The sequence below is a fragment of the Adiantum capillus-veneris genome, chromosome 16, assembly GCF_014529385.1.
Source record: "Adiantum capillus-veneris isolate H3 chromosome 16, ASM1452938v2, whole genome shotgun sequence".
Taxonomy (NCBI): Eukaryota; Viridiplantae; Streptophyta; class Polypodiopsida; order Polypodiales; family Pteridaceae; genus Adiantum; species Adiantum capillus-veneris.
In genome coordinates this window covers 148,683,959-148,702,798 of record NC_140946.1, presented here as the reverse complement: position 1 = coordinate 148,702,798, position 18,840 = coordinate 148,683,959, and the positions used below count along the sequence as shown (strand labels likewise).

At 43.9% G+C, this 18,840-nt stretch overlaps 1 protein-coding gene across 1 annotated transcript in view; it reads right to left on the bottom strand.

Moving 5' to 3' along the window:
- Positions 1–266: 266 nt before the first annotated feature.
- The window catches only part of LOC147440044 (Aldolase-type TIM barrel family protein), a 36,887-nt gene continuing 18,313 nt past the window's right edge, over positions 267–18,840 (bottom strand). The window contains exons 7-8 of the mRNA XM_086484451.1: positions 1,566–1,672; positions 267–413 (exon numbers count right to left, since the gene is read on the bottom strand). Of these exons, the coding sequence (XP_086340577.1) occupies positions 282–413; positions 1,566–1,672 (239 nt within the window). The 3' untranslated portion in view covers positions 267–281. The remainder of the gene's footprint in view (positions 414–1,565; positions 1,673–18,840) is intronic.

The following is an 18,840-nucleotide window of genomic DNA, read 5'->3' as shown; positions in this document are numbered from 1 at the left end:
TGACAGTGGAACAGAGAGCTGACTATCTCAAAGAGGGGAAGTGTTTTGGTTGCGGGGAACAAGGACACATTTCCGCAAAGTGCCCCAAAAAGGCACAACGAGGACAAACTGAAGAAAGGCCTGAGAGTTCTTGGAACCTCTTTATCGAAGTGTATGAAAGATGTCTTAGTTTTCCTTCAATCTAAAGAAGCAGAAAATGGATTACAAAAGCCTTAATCATTTGCCATGATCTAACAAAGTCAACCATTGATCCAGTAAAACCATTTTCAGTAGCTATATCCTTACGCGAGATCTGCCAAACTCTGGCACTTGTTCACTGCCTTTCCCTCTGCGAATTCTAGACAAGAATATTCCATAATCATCTGCTTCAAAGTGTGCTTTGTGCTCTTGATGTCATTGTCCCACAAAATGCACTGCAGAAAACAAAAAAGACATGAGTATTCAACCTAGCCTTTGGAAGTTAAGACAGCAGCTTCCCTTCACAAAAATAACAGCACACATTGAGTCCAAAAAGTTTCCTTAGTCGACAGTGGTTGAGGAGATTACGGGCGGGGGGAGGGGGGGCGCGGGCAAACACCCAGGTTTCATTTGTAAACCATTTCTTATCTTTGGGCTAGATATTGACAGACTACCCCTCTTTCAATACACTTTATTCGCTCCCAATTTTTGGCTATCACATGCTAATTCCTGAGATCGTGTAAATAGCAGCAAACGCAAGGAAGACATAGGTAGACTTATCACACCTATTACCCACAAAGATGCAGCACTACCAAGACCACTTCTTGCACCTTACAGATCAGCATACTACCATACATTTCACACATGTGTTGGAGTCTATCTTAAGGTATCATATTACGGAGGGCTTACTCCGCACGGACCCCTGCACCCCTCTATCCAAATTTACTACGGAGCTTACCACCTTCCTGCAACCCTTCCCTCTCAACACCACACGCACCCGACCTTGCCAACATCTATATAGGCGCCTCTGAGAGATGGTACGATGATGACCTCTGAGAGTAGAGATTGTTGGGCCAGATATCTCACCACCAGGCTAGACAAGAAATGTGCAGTCTTACTAGACGTAAGAGGCATGCCTATGAGGAGGCACACATGGGACCTCTTCCATATGCTTGTGAATAGAGAGTCTGGCATAGCCTGACATGGACTCTGAAAGCAGCACCCCCCACCCCCAAAACACCCATAGAAAATCCTACAGAATAGCATACCTATGCAAAAGGAACACATCAGCTACCAGACCAACCTTTTTTTTTCCATTACCTGGATTACCAGAAGACAATGACAGTTGTACATTGTTATATACCTTCAGATCTCGGGTTTGTACATTGTATCATTTTCTTTTAGTTACGTGGATACTCGGGGGACACTGACAGTCTATATATATTGCTATGCCTCATTGGCCCACTTCGCCCTCCTTTGTATGTGTGTGTGTGCCAGCAGGCACACGCATGCACGCGCGCAAGTATGTGGGAGCATAAAGAAACAAGTACACAAAGTCATAGACAAGTCTACGGAATCTGAACAAGCATAAGCTATCCTTTCTTTACCTTCCTTAGATATTCTCGCTTCACATCCTCCCAATTGGATTTCCCACCTTTTTGAAAGATTGAAACATTCCAACAAGCTCCCCGTGCAGTCATTGCAGAAGCAGCACCTAAATAAATCACGAGATAAGGTCAAGAGCACACATAGTTTTGCTTACAAACAAGCTTAAGGTTCATAGAATTGTGTGAATAACACAACAAAGAAAAAATCAACCAATTTCCTTAGGCTACATGTGTGCTACAGTAAACACGTAATGCTCAGCAGCAGCATAGCGTACAGCGGATGTTTCATAAGATAAAGAATAGAAGACTTGTTATTTTAGCCTAGAGTCTAGTCTTTACGAGACAAACATGAGGGACAAGAGCTTACTAGGATAAAGGGCTGAAAATGCTAGAGCCCAAACACGGCCAAAAAGCAGCCCACAATGTTCAAAAAAGGTCATTTTGGCCGGTCAACAGAGGCCCCAACGTTGACCTGAAAACTGTCCACTGAACAAAACGCACTAGTGCATGAAACAGAACAAAGCATACAAGTTGTCCCGTATGTCGAACATGAACAACCCAGGCTCAGCTTGATGTATCATGATCCCCACCCCTCTAAACTTCGAACCTCATTCTTGGTGTGCATTTTGAAAGACCAAACTCGTGCTAGTTCCTAGGTTGCGAAATAAAACCTTTGCAAAAATGATATTGCAATGAAAACCCGGTGGCCCAGAAACCAGAAGAGTTCCCAGTGAAAGTGTGAACATCATTTGCAATTGTTCTTGTCAAAGGTTGAAGTTTATTTTTGACATTAATCTCATAAAATTCTCAGAAGTCTCTAACATTTGTATCACAGTAGACACCAACAAGGAAGTTTGAAAGATGTATTTTGCACATGCTAAATAAGGTTATGGTGATTCCTTTTCATTATTTGGAGTGACTGTCACAAACTGCTAACGTGTCAAGCCACTGAAGACCTAACAGGTTAGGACTCCCCGAGCCTAACCTTAGCCACCCTATAGATCTCGACCGAGGGGCCTAAACCCTAGCAGAAGAAGGAGTCTTTAACAACTTATAGACCCTCGCCAAGTGGCCCAAGCATTGAAATGGGGTTAAAATCCTAACCCCAGCAGACTTACGGGGACCCAATCCGACGAGGCCTAGAGTAAAGCACCCGCACACACACAAATTAACCATGCATACCCACACTCTGATGTGTGGGTCGTACGGTACTTGAACTTCATACAGGTCAGCAACGCTTGCTTCTTTGGGCCGCGCCGAAAGCGACACAAAGTCTTCTATGGCGCCTTCAATGCTTCAACTTTGTCGAGAGTCATGCTTCTTTCTTCTTCAAGAATCTCCATGGCTAAAAATTCCTAAACCCATTTCCAACACAAAACCATGAACACACCTATTCCATGTAAAGTGACTGGAAAAAATCTTGTCTTAGTCAAAGACTGTGCATGCAATGTAGACGAACAAAGAGACGGAGTGCGAACCCGTTCACCATACACACGCAAACAATGAGATCGAATCTTTGTCTTTTGATCTAAATCAATCAACTATGACAATTCACGACGGAAATGTCCATGCTTGGTGATCATACTTTCATGTGCTACTGTGTCGTGCCAAGGAAGAGACATGGAATGTGACTTCTGTGAATGCATACTTTCTACGAGGTTCGGGACTTGATCTGCGATGTCTAAGGGCTGAAAACTGAAAACGCTGATGCTTCTTGGTGTTCCGTCGCGGTAAATCTGCAAAACGTTGGGGCTGATCTGCAAATCAAAAACGCTAGGGCTGAAAATGGTTCTGCTGTCTCCGGATGTTCTGCAAATGCAAAACGCTAGGCTGATCTGCTGTGTCGTGATGACGCCGGAATTTGCAAGTGCAAAAACGCTGGCTGATCTGGTCCAAAAACGCTAGGTGGTTGCTGTGGAGCAAAAACGCTAGGCCTCTTTGGTTCTGCTGAGAAGTTGCCTGTTGAGCAAGGTGCTCCTGCTACCTCTTCTGCCAGAAAATGCTAGCGCTAGGTTTGCTTATATACAAGCTTAGTAAAATTGCCCTACCTACTTTCCAACAAAAGTCACTTATAAATAATAAGTGAAAAATGTCAAAAATAGGGAAAATAGGTTTAATGCACTGGAAAATTCCCCTAATGGATTCTAATGGGAATGCTTATGATCATGCCGTGTGCAACCGGAGGATATGCATCTAATCTAAATGACTGGTCATGCACGGTCTACGAACAGACTCACAAAAGTGCTAGATCACTTCTTATTCTAGACTGACTTGATTGAACTCCGGTCATGATGTAGCTTGTCCATGGACACATAGGGTTGGATGTGTCACGTGACACTCAGATGCCCCAAGTGATACCTCCCTCCTCCTCCGGCACCAGAAAGTACGAGAGCTTCCAATCGGCAACCTTCCCAACCATGTGTTTCCATCGCACCACCACCGCCACCAGGCTACAATGGTTGGAGCCCATATGAATACCCTTATTATCCGTACCTGGGATACGCGGATTTCAAAGATGGCGGCAGGATAGTCAAATTTTTCACATTTTCTGGGATGAAAGATTGAAAGAAAGCATTGCAGTTCCTACTACAATTCGACAACATCTATGCTTTGGGGAACTATACAGAAGAATCCAAGATCACTCAAACAGCGGGATTTCTTAAATATAATGCCATGCAAAGGTGGAGTTTAATCGCGATGCAACCGCATGCTCCAAGGACTTGGCAAGCATTCAACAAAATATTTGCATGTAGTTATATGACTTCTCTTTTTGAAGTTCGAATCTTGGTAGAATGGGGCAACTTGAAATGCTTGCCACAGCGACCAATGGACGACTATAACCAAAGGTTTCTCGATAGCATTGGACGAAGAGTCGCAACCATAGAGCGAAGGGGTGTGACCAGTCGTCGAAGGAGTGTGGCTTTTGGCGAAGAGGCACGTCTCTTGAGTGAAGGGTCGTGACCATCCAAGTGTAGGGGTTCTCCTTGGCATGGCACTTTGCATATCTGCAACTAGGAGTAGATGTACTACTGTAACATAGTCACAATCGTGACATTCACTCCCACTTGAAATGAGAGCCTCGGTTAAAGGAATGACTTCTGATGTTGATAAAACTCTGGAAAAGCATTAAATCTTCGAAAATCTTCCGTCTTTGAGTTATCTGAAACCTTTGTCTTGAACCTTTGCTTCTTGCGAAACCTTTTTAATTTGACTGCTAAATCCCATGTCTTTGCATTGTTCAAAGACTTTTTAGAGGAATCTGGCATAGTCAGGTTGAGCTACAACAAGAAATTGATCTTCAAAATCCTTCATACGATGTAAGATTTCTGGTTTAAAATCTTCGAATAACTGCAAAATATTTGGCAAAGAGGAAATCTTCTCAAGGCATTCTTCAGAGAGGGAAACTTTATCTTTACGAATCACTGGAGAGGATTTTGGATTGAGACTGTAATCGTCTTCCAATAATGAATCCCAAAATTCTTCAAAATGGTCTTCAAAAACTGTCACTTCATGACTTGCAATTGACATATCATCATCTAACAAAGAATCAAAGAAAGCATAGTCGTCTTCAGACTCGGAATCTGCAATCATATCCTTATCTTTGTCTGGTAACGAAGTATCACTTGGAAAAACTTCTTACTTGAAATCATCTTTGTCTTCATCAATTGGTTCGAGAGAAGTTAATGAATTCAAAAATTCATCAATAATAGTTTCTGCATCTGCATTGGAAATCATATCCGTTTCATAATCCACTGTATCATGTCGTTTGACTTGTACACATGAGGCTTGAATCACTCGTTCCGTATGATAAAGCCCGTGAAAATCAGTTCACGTCCATCTTTGAACAAGTTGATAGTATGTCCTCGAAAGCTAATAGCTGCATCATATTGGAATAACCAATGCTGACCAAGAACATGTCGTAGTAAGATAAAGGCATGACCTCAAAATCCACTTAATCTACATAATTTTGAATACCGAACTGCAATTGTCGAACTGTCTCATCACAAGTTAAAATTGATCCTTCTGCTATTCCACATCATATAAGTGAGATGTCTTTTGAGTTGGCAAACCAAGCTGTCGAACTATCTAAGTGTTGATGAAGTTATTAGAGCATCCGCTGTCCACCAAATCATTGATGGAACGACCACTGAGAGTTCCAAGAAGGCTTAGAACTTGCTTTAAGAGAGGCTCCAAAATTGAAGAATCACATTGAGCATGCTTCATAAGAATCCTCTGAGACACGAATTGTATTGACCACCCACAGATTTTCCTTTATCTTGAGCAGAAGCTTGTTATTCAGAATTTGATGATGCTTCCGCACTGAATTTTCTTTTCAAATTAGACAGATTTGGTCTCTTCGGACATTGATACCATCTATGGTCACCACCGCAAATTGTACATAATCCATCCTTCGTCGAAGAAGCATTTGAGAAAGAGCCTTGCTAAATATTGGAACGCCGATCTTGAGAAAAATCACGTCCTTTACAACGATCAAGTGGAGGAACATTTGAAGAAGATCTGCTTTGAGATTGTCTATCTTGAGAATAGAACCTTGAAGTTGAATAAGGCTCCATTGCTTGTTGTCTGAACTGAGATTGTTGTTGTTGACTTTGGCTATAGCTTTCTCTACGATCGCACTGTGAAAAGTGAGCGCTATTTGAAGATCTGTCACCAAGGAAAAAATTCCGTGTAGGGCGTTGATTATCGCCAAGACGCTCCACATAGGCAATTGCAGCATCCAAGGTGGTAGGGTTGTATTTGTGCACATTGTCCTTCAGGGTTTTTGGTTCAAGCCCATCAATGAAACGGTGCACTTTATCAGAGGTGTAGCAGACTTGGACACTCCAAGTCAAGATCTACTGCGACACCACAATAATTCACTTCAAAACAGTTCACAGTTCACAATTGATTCGACACTGAAACAGCGGAGTTCCGTGCCTAGAGATATTGGCCCCAAAGACTAGCGCCCCGTTCGGTATTTCTTTTTGTATTAATCTGCAACTCTGCAACTCAAAGTACAAGCGAGTAGTCGGGACTCACTCTCAGACTCTGCGTCCAGATACTCTGAGAAGTGAGAGCCCAAACTACTAATTTAAAGGTTTACAAGGGATGCTAAAAGCAGAGCCCCAAAAGCTTCAAAGTTTAAAAGCACTTTAAATATAAAGCTCTATCTCTCTCTCTTGCTTAGTGCAAATAAAGCAAGCCCCAAAAAGCTTCAACATAGGATTTTCAACCAGTATTGCGTAGCCAAAAAGAAGCCCTCAGCTTTCGTAAAAAGCTGTCGTCCGTACATGCAGCCACGTGTCATCAGTTCCGCAATTTCCGGGTTCTGCACCGCATTTTGCGGGGGCTGTCGTACAGCCATGCCACGTCAGCTTTTTACATGTCCATCGGGAGTATCCCAGGCCAAAGGGAATGTGTGTGTACTGGGCAGCCACGTCACCAATTTGTGACATACCCCCCTCTTGAAAGCATTGTAATCGCCCTCGATTACGCCTGCAAAACAGACAAAAGCCATAAATTGTCTTAGCAAACACTGACTGTTAGTACCAACGCATTAGGAACACACATCTAGCACATGTACCAATCGACAGTCACATCACAGGATATCACTTGACATCACATGGCATCACATGACAAATCACATTCAACATTCATTCGGATCTCACACCATGATTTATCGTCAATGCAATTAGCAATCGCATCTAGATTCACTCAGGACCTCATAGATGCCCGATTGACTAATCCCTATTGCAACCATGTCTATCGAGATCATTTAGACCAAAATGCTGCAGTCATTTCGTCTATCAGTTCCTGCACTTAAACAAGTCAAGAACAAATCACTTTCATATTTTCCGGAATTCCATTTCATATAGTCATACAGCAGAATATTGTCAGCTCTCAGTATCCCTGAAGCTCAAAGAGACATCAGTGACTCTAGTATCAAAAATCGAGGCATCATTTGACAAAGGAGCGGAGTAACTCCCCTCTTGTGGAAACCCACTGCACCAGATCTCCGGACAAGCTGAATTCTGGGTTCCATTTGAAGTAGACTATGCTAAACCAAAAGTTGCAAGGTAAAGTTTCACAATCCGAGGAGTATCTGCTAGGTCCTCCTCCTCCATCCACTTCACATCCAATGCAGGATCGTTCTTGCATTTAACCAAGAACCACCTTCTCACTTTACCCTTATTCTTTCTGTCCTTATGTGCCAATATTTGTTCAGGAACAAGGATCTCCTCGTTTTCTTCCACTTCGGGTTGCTCATCAGGCTCCCCATCTTCGGGCACATCACCTTTAAAAGGTTTCAAGAGACTCACATGAAATGCATTGTGAATCCTCCAAGTGTCAGGCAGTTTCAATCAGAAGGAGACATCATTGATCTTTTCAGAGATCTGGAAAGGTCCGTAGTATCGCATACTAAGCTTTAAAAAAGCCTCTCCTTTCCTTTTTTCTTTCTCAGGCATGTCTTCTCAAGACTTAAGAGCACCCAATCATTCTCCTTCAATTTCAAATCGCGACGATGGCGATCTGCTGCCTTTTTCTGTCTTCTCGCGGACCTCAGCAAAAGCCGTGTCCAAGTCACGCGTATACTCATCAGCTTCAAAAATCTTATCTTTCGTGCTTAGGAAGGGTGGAACCTTCACAGCACCTTCAACAATCTCAAATGGCGCCTTCCCCATCGAAGAGTGTATCATGTTATTGTAGGCAAATTCCACCAAAGGTAGATACTTTTCCCATTGAGTCTTTTAATCCGAGATATAAGACTTCAATAAATCTAAAACCACTGAATTGGCAATCTCAAATTGCCCGTCAGTTTGCGGGTGGAAAGATGACAAGAACTGCAACCGCGTGCCAATGTTCTCCCAAATCGCCTTCCAAAACAAACTCGTGAATCTGGGGTCCCTGTTGGAGACAATCGTCTTGGGCATGCCATGTAAACTGAAGATCTGGGCCACAAACAGTCTCACTAAATGATCCAGCTTGACTGTTTTCTTTACTGGAATGAAATGATCCTGCTTGCTAAATCTATCAATAACAGTCCAGATACCATCGTGGCCACTCTGTGTTCTCGAAAGATTAAAAATGAAATCCATTGCAATACTCCCAGGGGTGGGTGGGTATGGGCAAAGGCTGTAAGAATCCCTATGCTTTATGCCTGTCAAACTTGACCTTCTGGCATTCCAAGCAATTGCGCACAAAGTCGTCCACATCCTTCCTGAGTCTCGACCAGAAGAAGTATCTCTCTATCCCTTTCAAGGTGGTAGCAATGCCGCGGTGACCCGTAAAAGGTGGACATTGGCATTCGGTCATAACCTTTCCCCTCAACCGTTGTGTAACGCACAACATGGTTTTCCTCATCAAGTAGCCATCCCGAATGGAATATCCCGCTACTATCTTCCATCCCGTAACCATGTAAAAATATCTGCAAAATCTGTATCTGTGGCATACTGATCGACCCTATCCTCAAAGCTCCTATGATGAATCGCGGAAATAGCCAGAACCAACGGCTTCCGAGACAAAGCATCTGCCACCAAATTCTTCTGTCCCTACACATGGACAAAATCTTGAAGTGAACTGTGACAAGATGTTCGCCCATCGCATCTGCTTTTCCGATAGCTGCTTCTGTGACAAGAAGTAGCGTAAACTCTGATGGTCTGTAAAGTCAGTAAAACCCGCTCCGAGTAGGTAATGCCGCCACTGAGTAAGAGCATGGATAACCGCCAAAAGCTCTTTCTCATAAATCTGTGCTATCAATTCCGGCCCTGAGAACAATCGACTTTCTTAAGCAATGACATGGCCTTCTTGCATTAAGACCGCACCCAGACTACAACCACAAGCATCACAATATACTTCAAAATGACTTCTACAAGTCCGGCAAACTCAAAACTGGTCCCGTAGTCAATTTCTCTTTCAATGTCTGAAAGGCAGTTACCTCTGTGGGTCCCCTCGAGAAAGGAACTCCTTTCTGTGTCAAGATATGCAAAGAGGAAGCAACCTCTGCGAATTTTCTAATGAACCGCCTGTAGTACGAACACAAGCCCAAGAAGCTTCTAACTTCATGGACATTCTTCAAATCAAGCCAATCACGGATAGTCTCTATATTGGCCGGGTCCATCTGCACTCCTGTTGCTGAGACAATGTGTCCCAAAATGTGTATCTCTGGTAAGAAAAAATTCACTTTTCTTCGCATTAATCACCAACTTGTGATCTCATAATGCCTGAAAGACCTAAAGCAGATGTTCTCTATGTTCTACCTCCTCCTTGGAAAAAACAATGATGTCGTCAAAGAAAGTGCCAACAAATAGTCTGTACTATCAAAAAAACTTGTCCATCATCCGGTTAAATATCGCAGAAGCATTGATTAAGCCAAAAGGCATCACCAATGTCACGTGACACATCCCAACCCTATGTGTCCATGGACAAGCTACACCATAGCAGGGTTTCCGTCAAGTCCAGTCAAGTTAGATTAGAAGTGATCTGGCACTTTTGTGAGTCTATTCGTAGACCGTGCATGCCCAGTCACTCAGTGTACATGCATATCCTCTGGTTGCACATTGCATAAGCAAAAGCATTTCCATTAGAGTCAGTTTAAGGATTTTTCAGATGACTTTATCCCATTTTTTCCTATTTTTGACATTTTTCACTTATTTATTAAGTGACTTTTGTTGGGTACTCAGTAGGGCAAATTGGGTAAGTTAATATATAAGCAAACCCAAGTTAACACAAATTGGCAGATGAGCAAAGGCACAGCAGGCTTCCCCAAGCAACAGGTGTCTAACCCTCTCTCAGCAAGACCCTCTCCAACCCCTTGGCGAGGCCACTCCCTTCCACCAGCGTTTTCAGCCATCGCCATAAGGTTCCCTCCCTTGGCGTTTTCCAGAGCCTGCCGTCGTCATCCCATATCCCTTCTTGCCTGGCGTTTCCACTCTTCACTGGCAGCAGCACAAAGAAGTCACTAACGCTAGCATATCCTTGCAAATCAGTGGCGATTTCAGCACCAAAACACTGCAAGTATTCAGCCTTTAAACCTGCAGTAAGACCAGTGATTTGTCATCAGTTCAGCCCTTCAAAAACGCTGCAGATCCTCAGCGTTTTCAGCCGGAAACAACCCCTTCAAAAACGCAGTCTAACCCTAGAATCCAGCGTTTTCTTTCAGCCTTAAAGCATCAGCAGAAGCAGGGAATTTCAGCCACGATATCAGCCCCCAAGATCACCGATTCTCAACCCTTAAGCCATTGTGGACAGCAGATACAAGAAGATCCAGATCAGCCCTAAAGTCATCACCATCGTCGTCATCGACATAGTCCAAATTGCATCAGTCCATTGCATTCGCATTGTACACTTTTGTGCAATCAAGTAGACCACTCTCGTCGACGAGAGTGGGGCCTTCGGAGGAGGGTTTTACAACCTCTCGGGTGTCGTATCTCTTCTCTTTCCTTCTCTCAGTCTCATTCACTTGCACACACAATATCCACTCACTTTGTTCGTGATCAAAACACTCTCCATAAGACGGAAAGCTCTCTCATTCCCTAAGAACTAAAAGGAACCTTGAGCAGTAAAGATCACTAATCTTGAGAAAATACAACATTCATTCCGCTGCACCTTACAACCAAAAACTCAAATAACCCAAAAGTCGTCCGAAAGGCTATCTTGTAGACATCTCCCGGTGCGATTCGGATCTGATCATATCCACTTTTCAAGTCGATCCTGCTAAAGCACGAGGATCCCTGAAGTCGGTCAAGTATATCATCGATTCTAGGAATCGGAAATTTGTTCTTGATGGTGAGTTGTTGAGAGCTCTATAATCGATGCACATTCTCCAAGATCCGTCTTTCTTCAAAACCAACAACACTACAGAGCAGTAGGGTGAAGTACTAGGCTGAACAAGACCCTTTTCCAAGAGTTCTTTCACTTGGTTCATACTTTCTTCGTTCTGGGCTCGGCTCACAGGATAAGGTGGCCGGTTCGGTGGTGTGCTTCCAAGTATCAGATCAATGGTATGATCTTCAGGACAAGCGGGTGGAAACTCGCCTGTCTGGCAGGCCCTCTGAGAAGCAATCGGCATGAGAGTGGAGAAAATCTTGGCGTTCTTTATCAAGTTTAGACATATTTATCCTATCCTCATCATTCAATCCTTTCAAAAAAATCGAGTAACAAACACACTGGTAATTTTGAAATGGCCAAAGCCGATACAATAGGGACATACTCGCCCTTAAGTTTTACCTCGAGTACAATGGTTCTGCTCTTCTCTGTGGTCAAAGTCGCTTTCCTCGCCCGATAGTCGACCACGGCGTTGTTCTTGTGGTACCAGGGAATTCCCAAGAGAACATCACAACCTTCCAAAGGCATTATGTAAAAGTCCTCATGCCCCAAATACCCCTGACAATGCAACCGAAGTTTGCCAATGATAGGTGTAATGGCTACGTCCCTGCCGGGTGCCGCTAGAACTGCCTCTGCAAGTGGTCCCATCCGATCGGGAGTGATCTCGAGCCGCGCCGCCAATTCCGGTGAAATGAAGTTGGCCTTGGCTCCTCAATCAAAGAAGATCAGGGCTTCTTGGTCTTTCACTTTGCCCCAAGCTCGACAAAGTTCTATACTCTCGTCCATCGTGGGGAGGTCAGTATCCACACAACCTGGAACCAGTCCTGTTTTCATCTTACCTTTGATTCCACGTTCCTCAACTGCTCTCGAACTCTCAGGCCTTTCTTCGTCCTTGTCGTTCTGTTCTTTTTTTGTGCCTTTTTAGGGCACTTCGCAAAGATATGCCCAGTTTCTCCGCATCCAAAGCACTTGCCCTTCTTGATGTAGAGAGCTCTCTCTCGAGGAGTGAGTTTGGGTCGTGCATCCTTTTCTTTATTTTCTAGATTTCTCTTCCTCTTTCTACTTTCATTTGTCGAAGTCTATTCAACCCTTTGCGTCATGATTTCATCTGTTGGGTAGGTCCAACTGCCTAAGTGAATGGCAAAACCCCGTTTCGATGACTCATCAACTTTTGAATTGAAGCTAACTTTTGTTCTAAGCAATGATCTCGGATCTCTGTAGGAAGACCCAAGGTAAACCGCTCAATCTGTTCTTTGAACGAGATATTCTTAAATGAAGAGGCGGGTAGAAAAGAGCTCCAGAATCTCTCGCAATAAGCGTCCACTGTATCAATCTTGGTCATCCAAAGATGGTTCCAAGCAATTCGTATGCCACATTCATACTCTCGAGTCAGCCAAGAAGAAATAAAAAGCCTTTTGAATTTCAGCCATTTAACTGGCGCTGTCTTGTTTAATAGAAGCGTGGACCACCAAGTTCGAGCATTCCCCTTGAAGTAAGAGGCAGCTCTCCAAATCTTGGAGTGCTCTGAGTAACGCCCTCCTGAGAAAGCTATGTCAAACTGTTGTATAAAAGACAAAGCTTTCAAAGCATCTCTATAACCAGAAAACGTGTCAAATTTAATTGACTGTCTACCTTCCTTAAACTCTTGGACTTTCTTGCTTTTATCTTCGAGAAAGTCATACTGGTTGTCTTTATAGAAATTCTTCTTCTTTGTGTAAAAGCTGTTGTCGTCAGAGTCCGAACCATCAGAAGACGAGTCCTCTATAGAACTGTCAATAACTGGGCGAGATTTAGGCTTCTTTGCCTTTTTCTTGCCCTTTCCAAAGCTTCGCTTTTTGCCTTTCCTGTTTTCTTTGCTCGAGTCAGAGGAGCTAGAAGAACTCTCAGAAGAAGAGGAAGAAGAAGAACTGGGTACTCCTTCAAATCGAACACGCTTCTTCTGCTTTCTTACCGATTCAAATGTAGACTAACGATCCAAATAACCAGGGAAGTCAGCGCCTTTCTTCTACTTTTTGTCATGCTTTTTAGCTTTGTTCTGCGCGTCAAAAAGCTGAGCAATTTGTGCATCAACCACCTCTTCTAATTCTTGCTCTGTGTACATCCTTGGAGTAGGAGGTTCCTTTAGGGCCGGTTTGAGGGGTGGTTCTGTGGTCTGCCGCCACTGTGAGTGCACCTCATCGAAAGAGGTCTGGCTCATATATTTTGCAAATTTCGGGTCCTTGGCAAAATTAAGCATCATCTTTCTTGCATCGCTGATCAATTGTCAACGCTCCATCTCTTCGATATTTGTCTGAGTAGGAGGAGGCGGGCCGTACTCCTCGCGTGAATCTTCATTGTGATCTCTTCCCACATCTTCGGATGCAAAGGAAGTCGACTGATCTCTGTCTGAAGCCATAAATGCCGCGTTAAAAGGATCAAATTTCCCGTAGAAGAGAAATCGGCCGTGCTCTAATACCACTGAACAGACTTGGACACTCCAAGTCGAGAATCTACCGCGACACCACAATAATTCACTTCAAAACAACTTACAGTTCACAATTGATTCGACACTGGCCCGACGGACTTCCGTGCCTAGAGATATTGGCCCCAAAGACTGGCGTCCCTTTCGGTATTTCTTTTTGTATTAATTTGCAACTCAAAGTACAAGCGAGTAGTCGGGACTCACCCTCGAACTCTGCGTCCGGATGCTCTGAGAAGTGAGAGCCCAAACTACTAATTTAAAGGTTTACAAGGGATGCTAAAAGCAAAGCCCCAAAAGCTTCAAAGTTTAAAAGCACTTTAAATATAAAGCTCTATCTCTCTCTCTTGCTTAGTGGAAAATAAAGCAAGCCCCAAAATGCTTCAACGTAGGATTTTCAGCCAGAATTGCGTAGCCAAAAAGCATCCCTCAGCTTTCGTAAAAAGGGACCGTCCGTACATGCTGCCACGTGTCATCAGTTCCGCAATTTTCGGGTTCTACGCCGCATTTTGCGGGGGCTGTCGTACAGCCATGCCAGTCAGCTTTTTACATGTCCACCAGGACTATCCCAAGCCAAAGGGAATGTGTGTGTGTATTGGGCAGCCACGTCACCAGTTTGTGACAAGAGGAGCTGAGATTCTCTATCTCCAGAGTTAGTCTCTGAAACTCTGTGATATACGCGGCCAAGGAACCTGTTTGGCTCAGGCCGCGAAGAGAGGACCGGGCATGAAAATCCGCATTGGCAGGTTCGAACGCCTTGCGAATAGCACACCAGAATTTATCCCAAGAAGGTGTGTGTTTACCATCAGCAACCTGTCATTGCCACCAAAGAAATGCTATGTCCTTGAGCAGAGAACTAGCAAGTGCAACGTTTTTACTCTCTACTATGTCCGTGTTGGACAAGTAGACTTCCATTTTGAATAGCCACTGGTCCAGCACACGCTTGTCGCGGCGACCATTCTAGGGCTCGGGCAGTTTAACATCCTGTTTCTTCTTCCATGCAGCATTAAAAATTTTATTAAGTAATTGAAGTTCGCGATTGTCTACCTCATCAATTGGATGGGGTCCGTTTGGTTCGTCCACTGAAGCTTCAAAAGAAGGTGGTGGAGCAGCTGCATTAGTAGTCCGAGAAGCAGAAGGACAACTCCGAGAAGTGTTTTGTGTCTACATCTGATCCAAGCAAGTGTGAAGTGATGCGAGGCTTGTAGAAAGTGTGGCCATTTGCTCCTTGATGAGAGTAAGGGCGTCTTCAGATTGACCTTCTCCATCGTGTGATGTCCGCATGGTTGTTTCTCAAAGAGAACAACGAAGGAAATAGGAACTTGAACAAGTTCTGAAACGGGTACGGCAAGAGCAGGAACAGCTTCGAGAGCGGGTTCCTGCTCGGAAGAACATTGTGCGGTATCTCCTCTATGTATAAATGATAAGGGATAGGCACTTTAAATTCCATGTCTGTCACGGGTGCGGTGCCAATGGTACACGGAGGAGAGGACCAATGCGAGAGGAGGAGTAAGTGGGGGCAGCGTGGTAAACTCTCGCTGGCTTTCTTTTTTCTCTCGCTGGCTTTCTTTATATATATATATATATATATATATATATATATATATATATATATATATATATATATATATGTTGATGAAATAAGAGTGTTCACATTAGATTAAAATATAAGGGGTTGGCCGGCCACTTAATTCATTCGAAGTGGTTTAATTGATTTCTGTAGCGCTGGTGGTTTCAATACATTGTGCGCTGCTGAGGTTTGACGTAAATAAAGGCCAGCGAAAAGGTGTCGCAAACCAGCATGCCAGTAGCAAGGAGCGCCAACGCTTGAGATTTTCTCTGCGCAAAAGATGCAAAACGCCTGGAAGGGGTGCGATAACGATCAAGGGCTGCCGGGTTAGTGCCTTTTCACCGGAAGGGGTGCCACCAGATGAACGGGTGCATGTGACTCTTCGGGTACACCGCACACTGACATCTGTGTTTTGTCTTTATTAAAAGAACTGGAAAAATAATATCAAGTTACCTCATAGGCTCAGTGTGTGTGCGCCACAGTTCTTCGGATTCCATACAACTCCAGGACAGGGTTAGGGTGTAGCGGCGAAGGTGAGAGGCTCACAACCTTCGGGTCCCAAGAAAATTTGCTACGATACCACTGTGAGGATTAGTGGTGCTAATCCTATAATTAAGACTTAAAACTTCATACTTAAGATCAAACTGAGACTCAAGAGATTGAATGTGTGTTTGATTGATTGAATGATTGCTTTAAACAGAGTACAATAGGCTCCTTATAAAGGAGACGAAGAGACACTAATGAAAAGACATGTTTCATGGTGAAGAGACACGACTTTAGACATAGACACATGCTTTCGGCGAAGAGCTGCAACCATTGGACGAAGAGTCACAACCGTAGAGCGAAGGGGTGTGACCAGTCGTCGAAGGAGTGTGGCTTTTGGCAAAGAGGCACGTCTCTTGAGTGAAGGGTCGAGACCATCCAAGCGTAGGGGTTCTCCTTGGCATGGCACTTTGCGTATCTGCAACTAGGAGTAGATGTGCTACTGTAACAGTCACAATCGTGACATACACCATTGGACTACCATCACTATTGCAGGAATATTGCCAATCCAAGCATGTCTCAACTATGCAAGAGCTTATGGACCATGTCGCGGCCGGCTACAAGTTGATGAAAGGCAAGCTGAAATTTACTACAGAAGTAACTCAGGCCAATAACGAGAACTCTTGGCAACCACGAACAAATTCTCGAGATTCTCGTGAAAGTCAACCGCAAAGGCCTCGTTTGATGCATCAACAACGAGACACCTTATTACAAGAAGGCCGATGGTTTGGATACTTTCAAACAAGGCATAACTATTTTGATTGTCCCCAACGCATTGACAGACCAACGGAACCGACGCCTACGTCGACGGTTGACAGAACCCCAAGACCATCTCCAACCGAACGAGCTAAAGCATCCATTGGACTTGTATCTGATCTCTATGGCATACACCTTGAGAGTACAAATGAACTCTGTCGAGCATATAGCAAAGTCAACGGCTTCAAAGCCCTAATTTTCTTTGACCCAAGAGCTATCGAAAACTTCATCCATCCAGAATTCATGAAGCGGATGGACTTTGATCATGATCCACAGGGTGGTGAAATCGAAGCCGAGTAGCAACCAATCATACCCAAAAGGTGGTTCCTCTCATTGATGCTCTTCCAGTGACCATCCAAGGATATCACGAAAAAGCCGATTTTCACCTTATGAAGTTGGGCAATTGGGACGTTCTCTTGGGCATGCCTTGGCATGACAAGAATGACACAACACTCCAGATCTGAAACCATAAATTACCGTGATGCAGAAGGACAAGTCATCCTCAAAGTTTGGCTGTCTGGACAAAAACTTAAATGAATTATCTAGTTCTTTTAATATTTTTTAACTCTGTTTGAGGAAGTACTGTTTGAAATTTGTTTGAAATAAATGGTATTTGTTTTACACCCGTCTTGGTGCCAATTTGAATTGTTTGACTTTGGTTCTAATGCCGGTTCAATGATTGGTAATTTTACTCTCGGGTGGAGTAGTGAGTATTGAATGTTTGAAAAGTGTTGTTTTTACTCATGGCCCGGACCTGGATGGTTATTTACGAGGGGAGTATTAAGAATTCTCAGCAGTGGTTACTCTCAGCACCTCCAATCGACGCAGGCCGCACGGTCTGGGGGGGGCGTTTGGTTGTAAAAGGCCTCTATATCTCATGGCCCGGACCTCTTTAGGTTATTTGCAGGAGGAGTGATGAGGGAGTCGTTGAACAGTTCATGGCCGAGACCAAGATGGTTATTTGCGGGGGGAGTGTTCATCGGCAACTTTATGTTTCTATGTCTTGTAACATGCATATGTGAGCATTTGCATTGCATTGTGATGTGCCAACCACTAAATATTCCTTATTGGATGAGATTTTTTTGGGAAACCAACGACCCAGGATATCAAGAACTCCAATCTACAATGAGACTCCTTATTGGATGAGATTCTTCTAGGAAGCCAACGACCCAGGAAATCAAGAGTTCCAATTTGGAATAAGAAAATTGATTGTCCCTCCGAAATTTTTGAGCTAACTTGAGTTGTTTTGCAGTTATGCTCTAATCGCAAACAATTTCTTTCTTTCAAGCAAGGGGGGATGTCACAAATTGCTAACGTGTCAAGCCATTGAAGAACGAAGCCAACCTGCAGTTCCCGACTAAGAGACCTAAACCCTAAAGAGAAGCGGCAGAAGAAGTTTTACCAACTTGCCGGACCCCGTCCGATGGGGCCCAAGTGACCTAAAGGCAATAAAATAAAGAGGGATCACACGCGCACACAATCTCTTGCGTAGAATTTGATGATGTGGCAGCTGTACGGAACCCCCACAATTTGCGTTGACATGTCAGCTGCCGTGGCAAACAATACGGAATTCCGCATTTTACGCCGCAGGTGCTGACGTCGCGGATGTACAGATTTTTGCAATTGGCGCTGGCTGCTTTTGGACACCTGTTTTTTGGACCAGAAGCTTTTCAGTTTGACTGCTTTTCATGTAAACTGTTTTTAGAGGCCAGGCAGGGGTTTTTAAATATGACCCATGGACTCTCACTCTGGCAGTCTACCCGCGAGGGATGCATCATGCACAGCAGAGCCATGGGAGTTGTACTCAGTTGAAGCAATACAAAGAAATACCAAAAAGGACGCCAAGGTTTGGGGCCAATGCTCTCTTGGGGTGGAGCTCCGCCACTCCCCGTCTAGTGTGTTGTGTGTCGTGTATCTCTCTCAGCTCAATTGTTATTTGAAGTGCTTAAAATTGTTCAGTCTGTTCTTTTCCTTGGCACGTGTTGCCCGTCCCTGTTACACGTACGCACACTTTTTTTAAAAAAATCAATTTACAAGTGGGAAACCTCGAGGCGAGGAAAACCCACAAAAAGGATCATATACAAAAGCATGAACATAGAAGTGTTCATATGTGAAAGAGGACT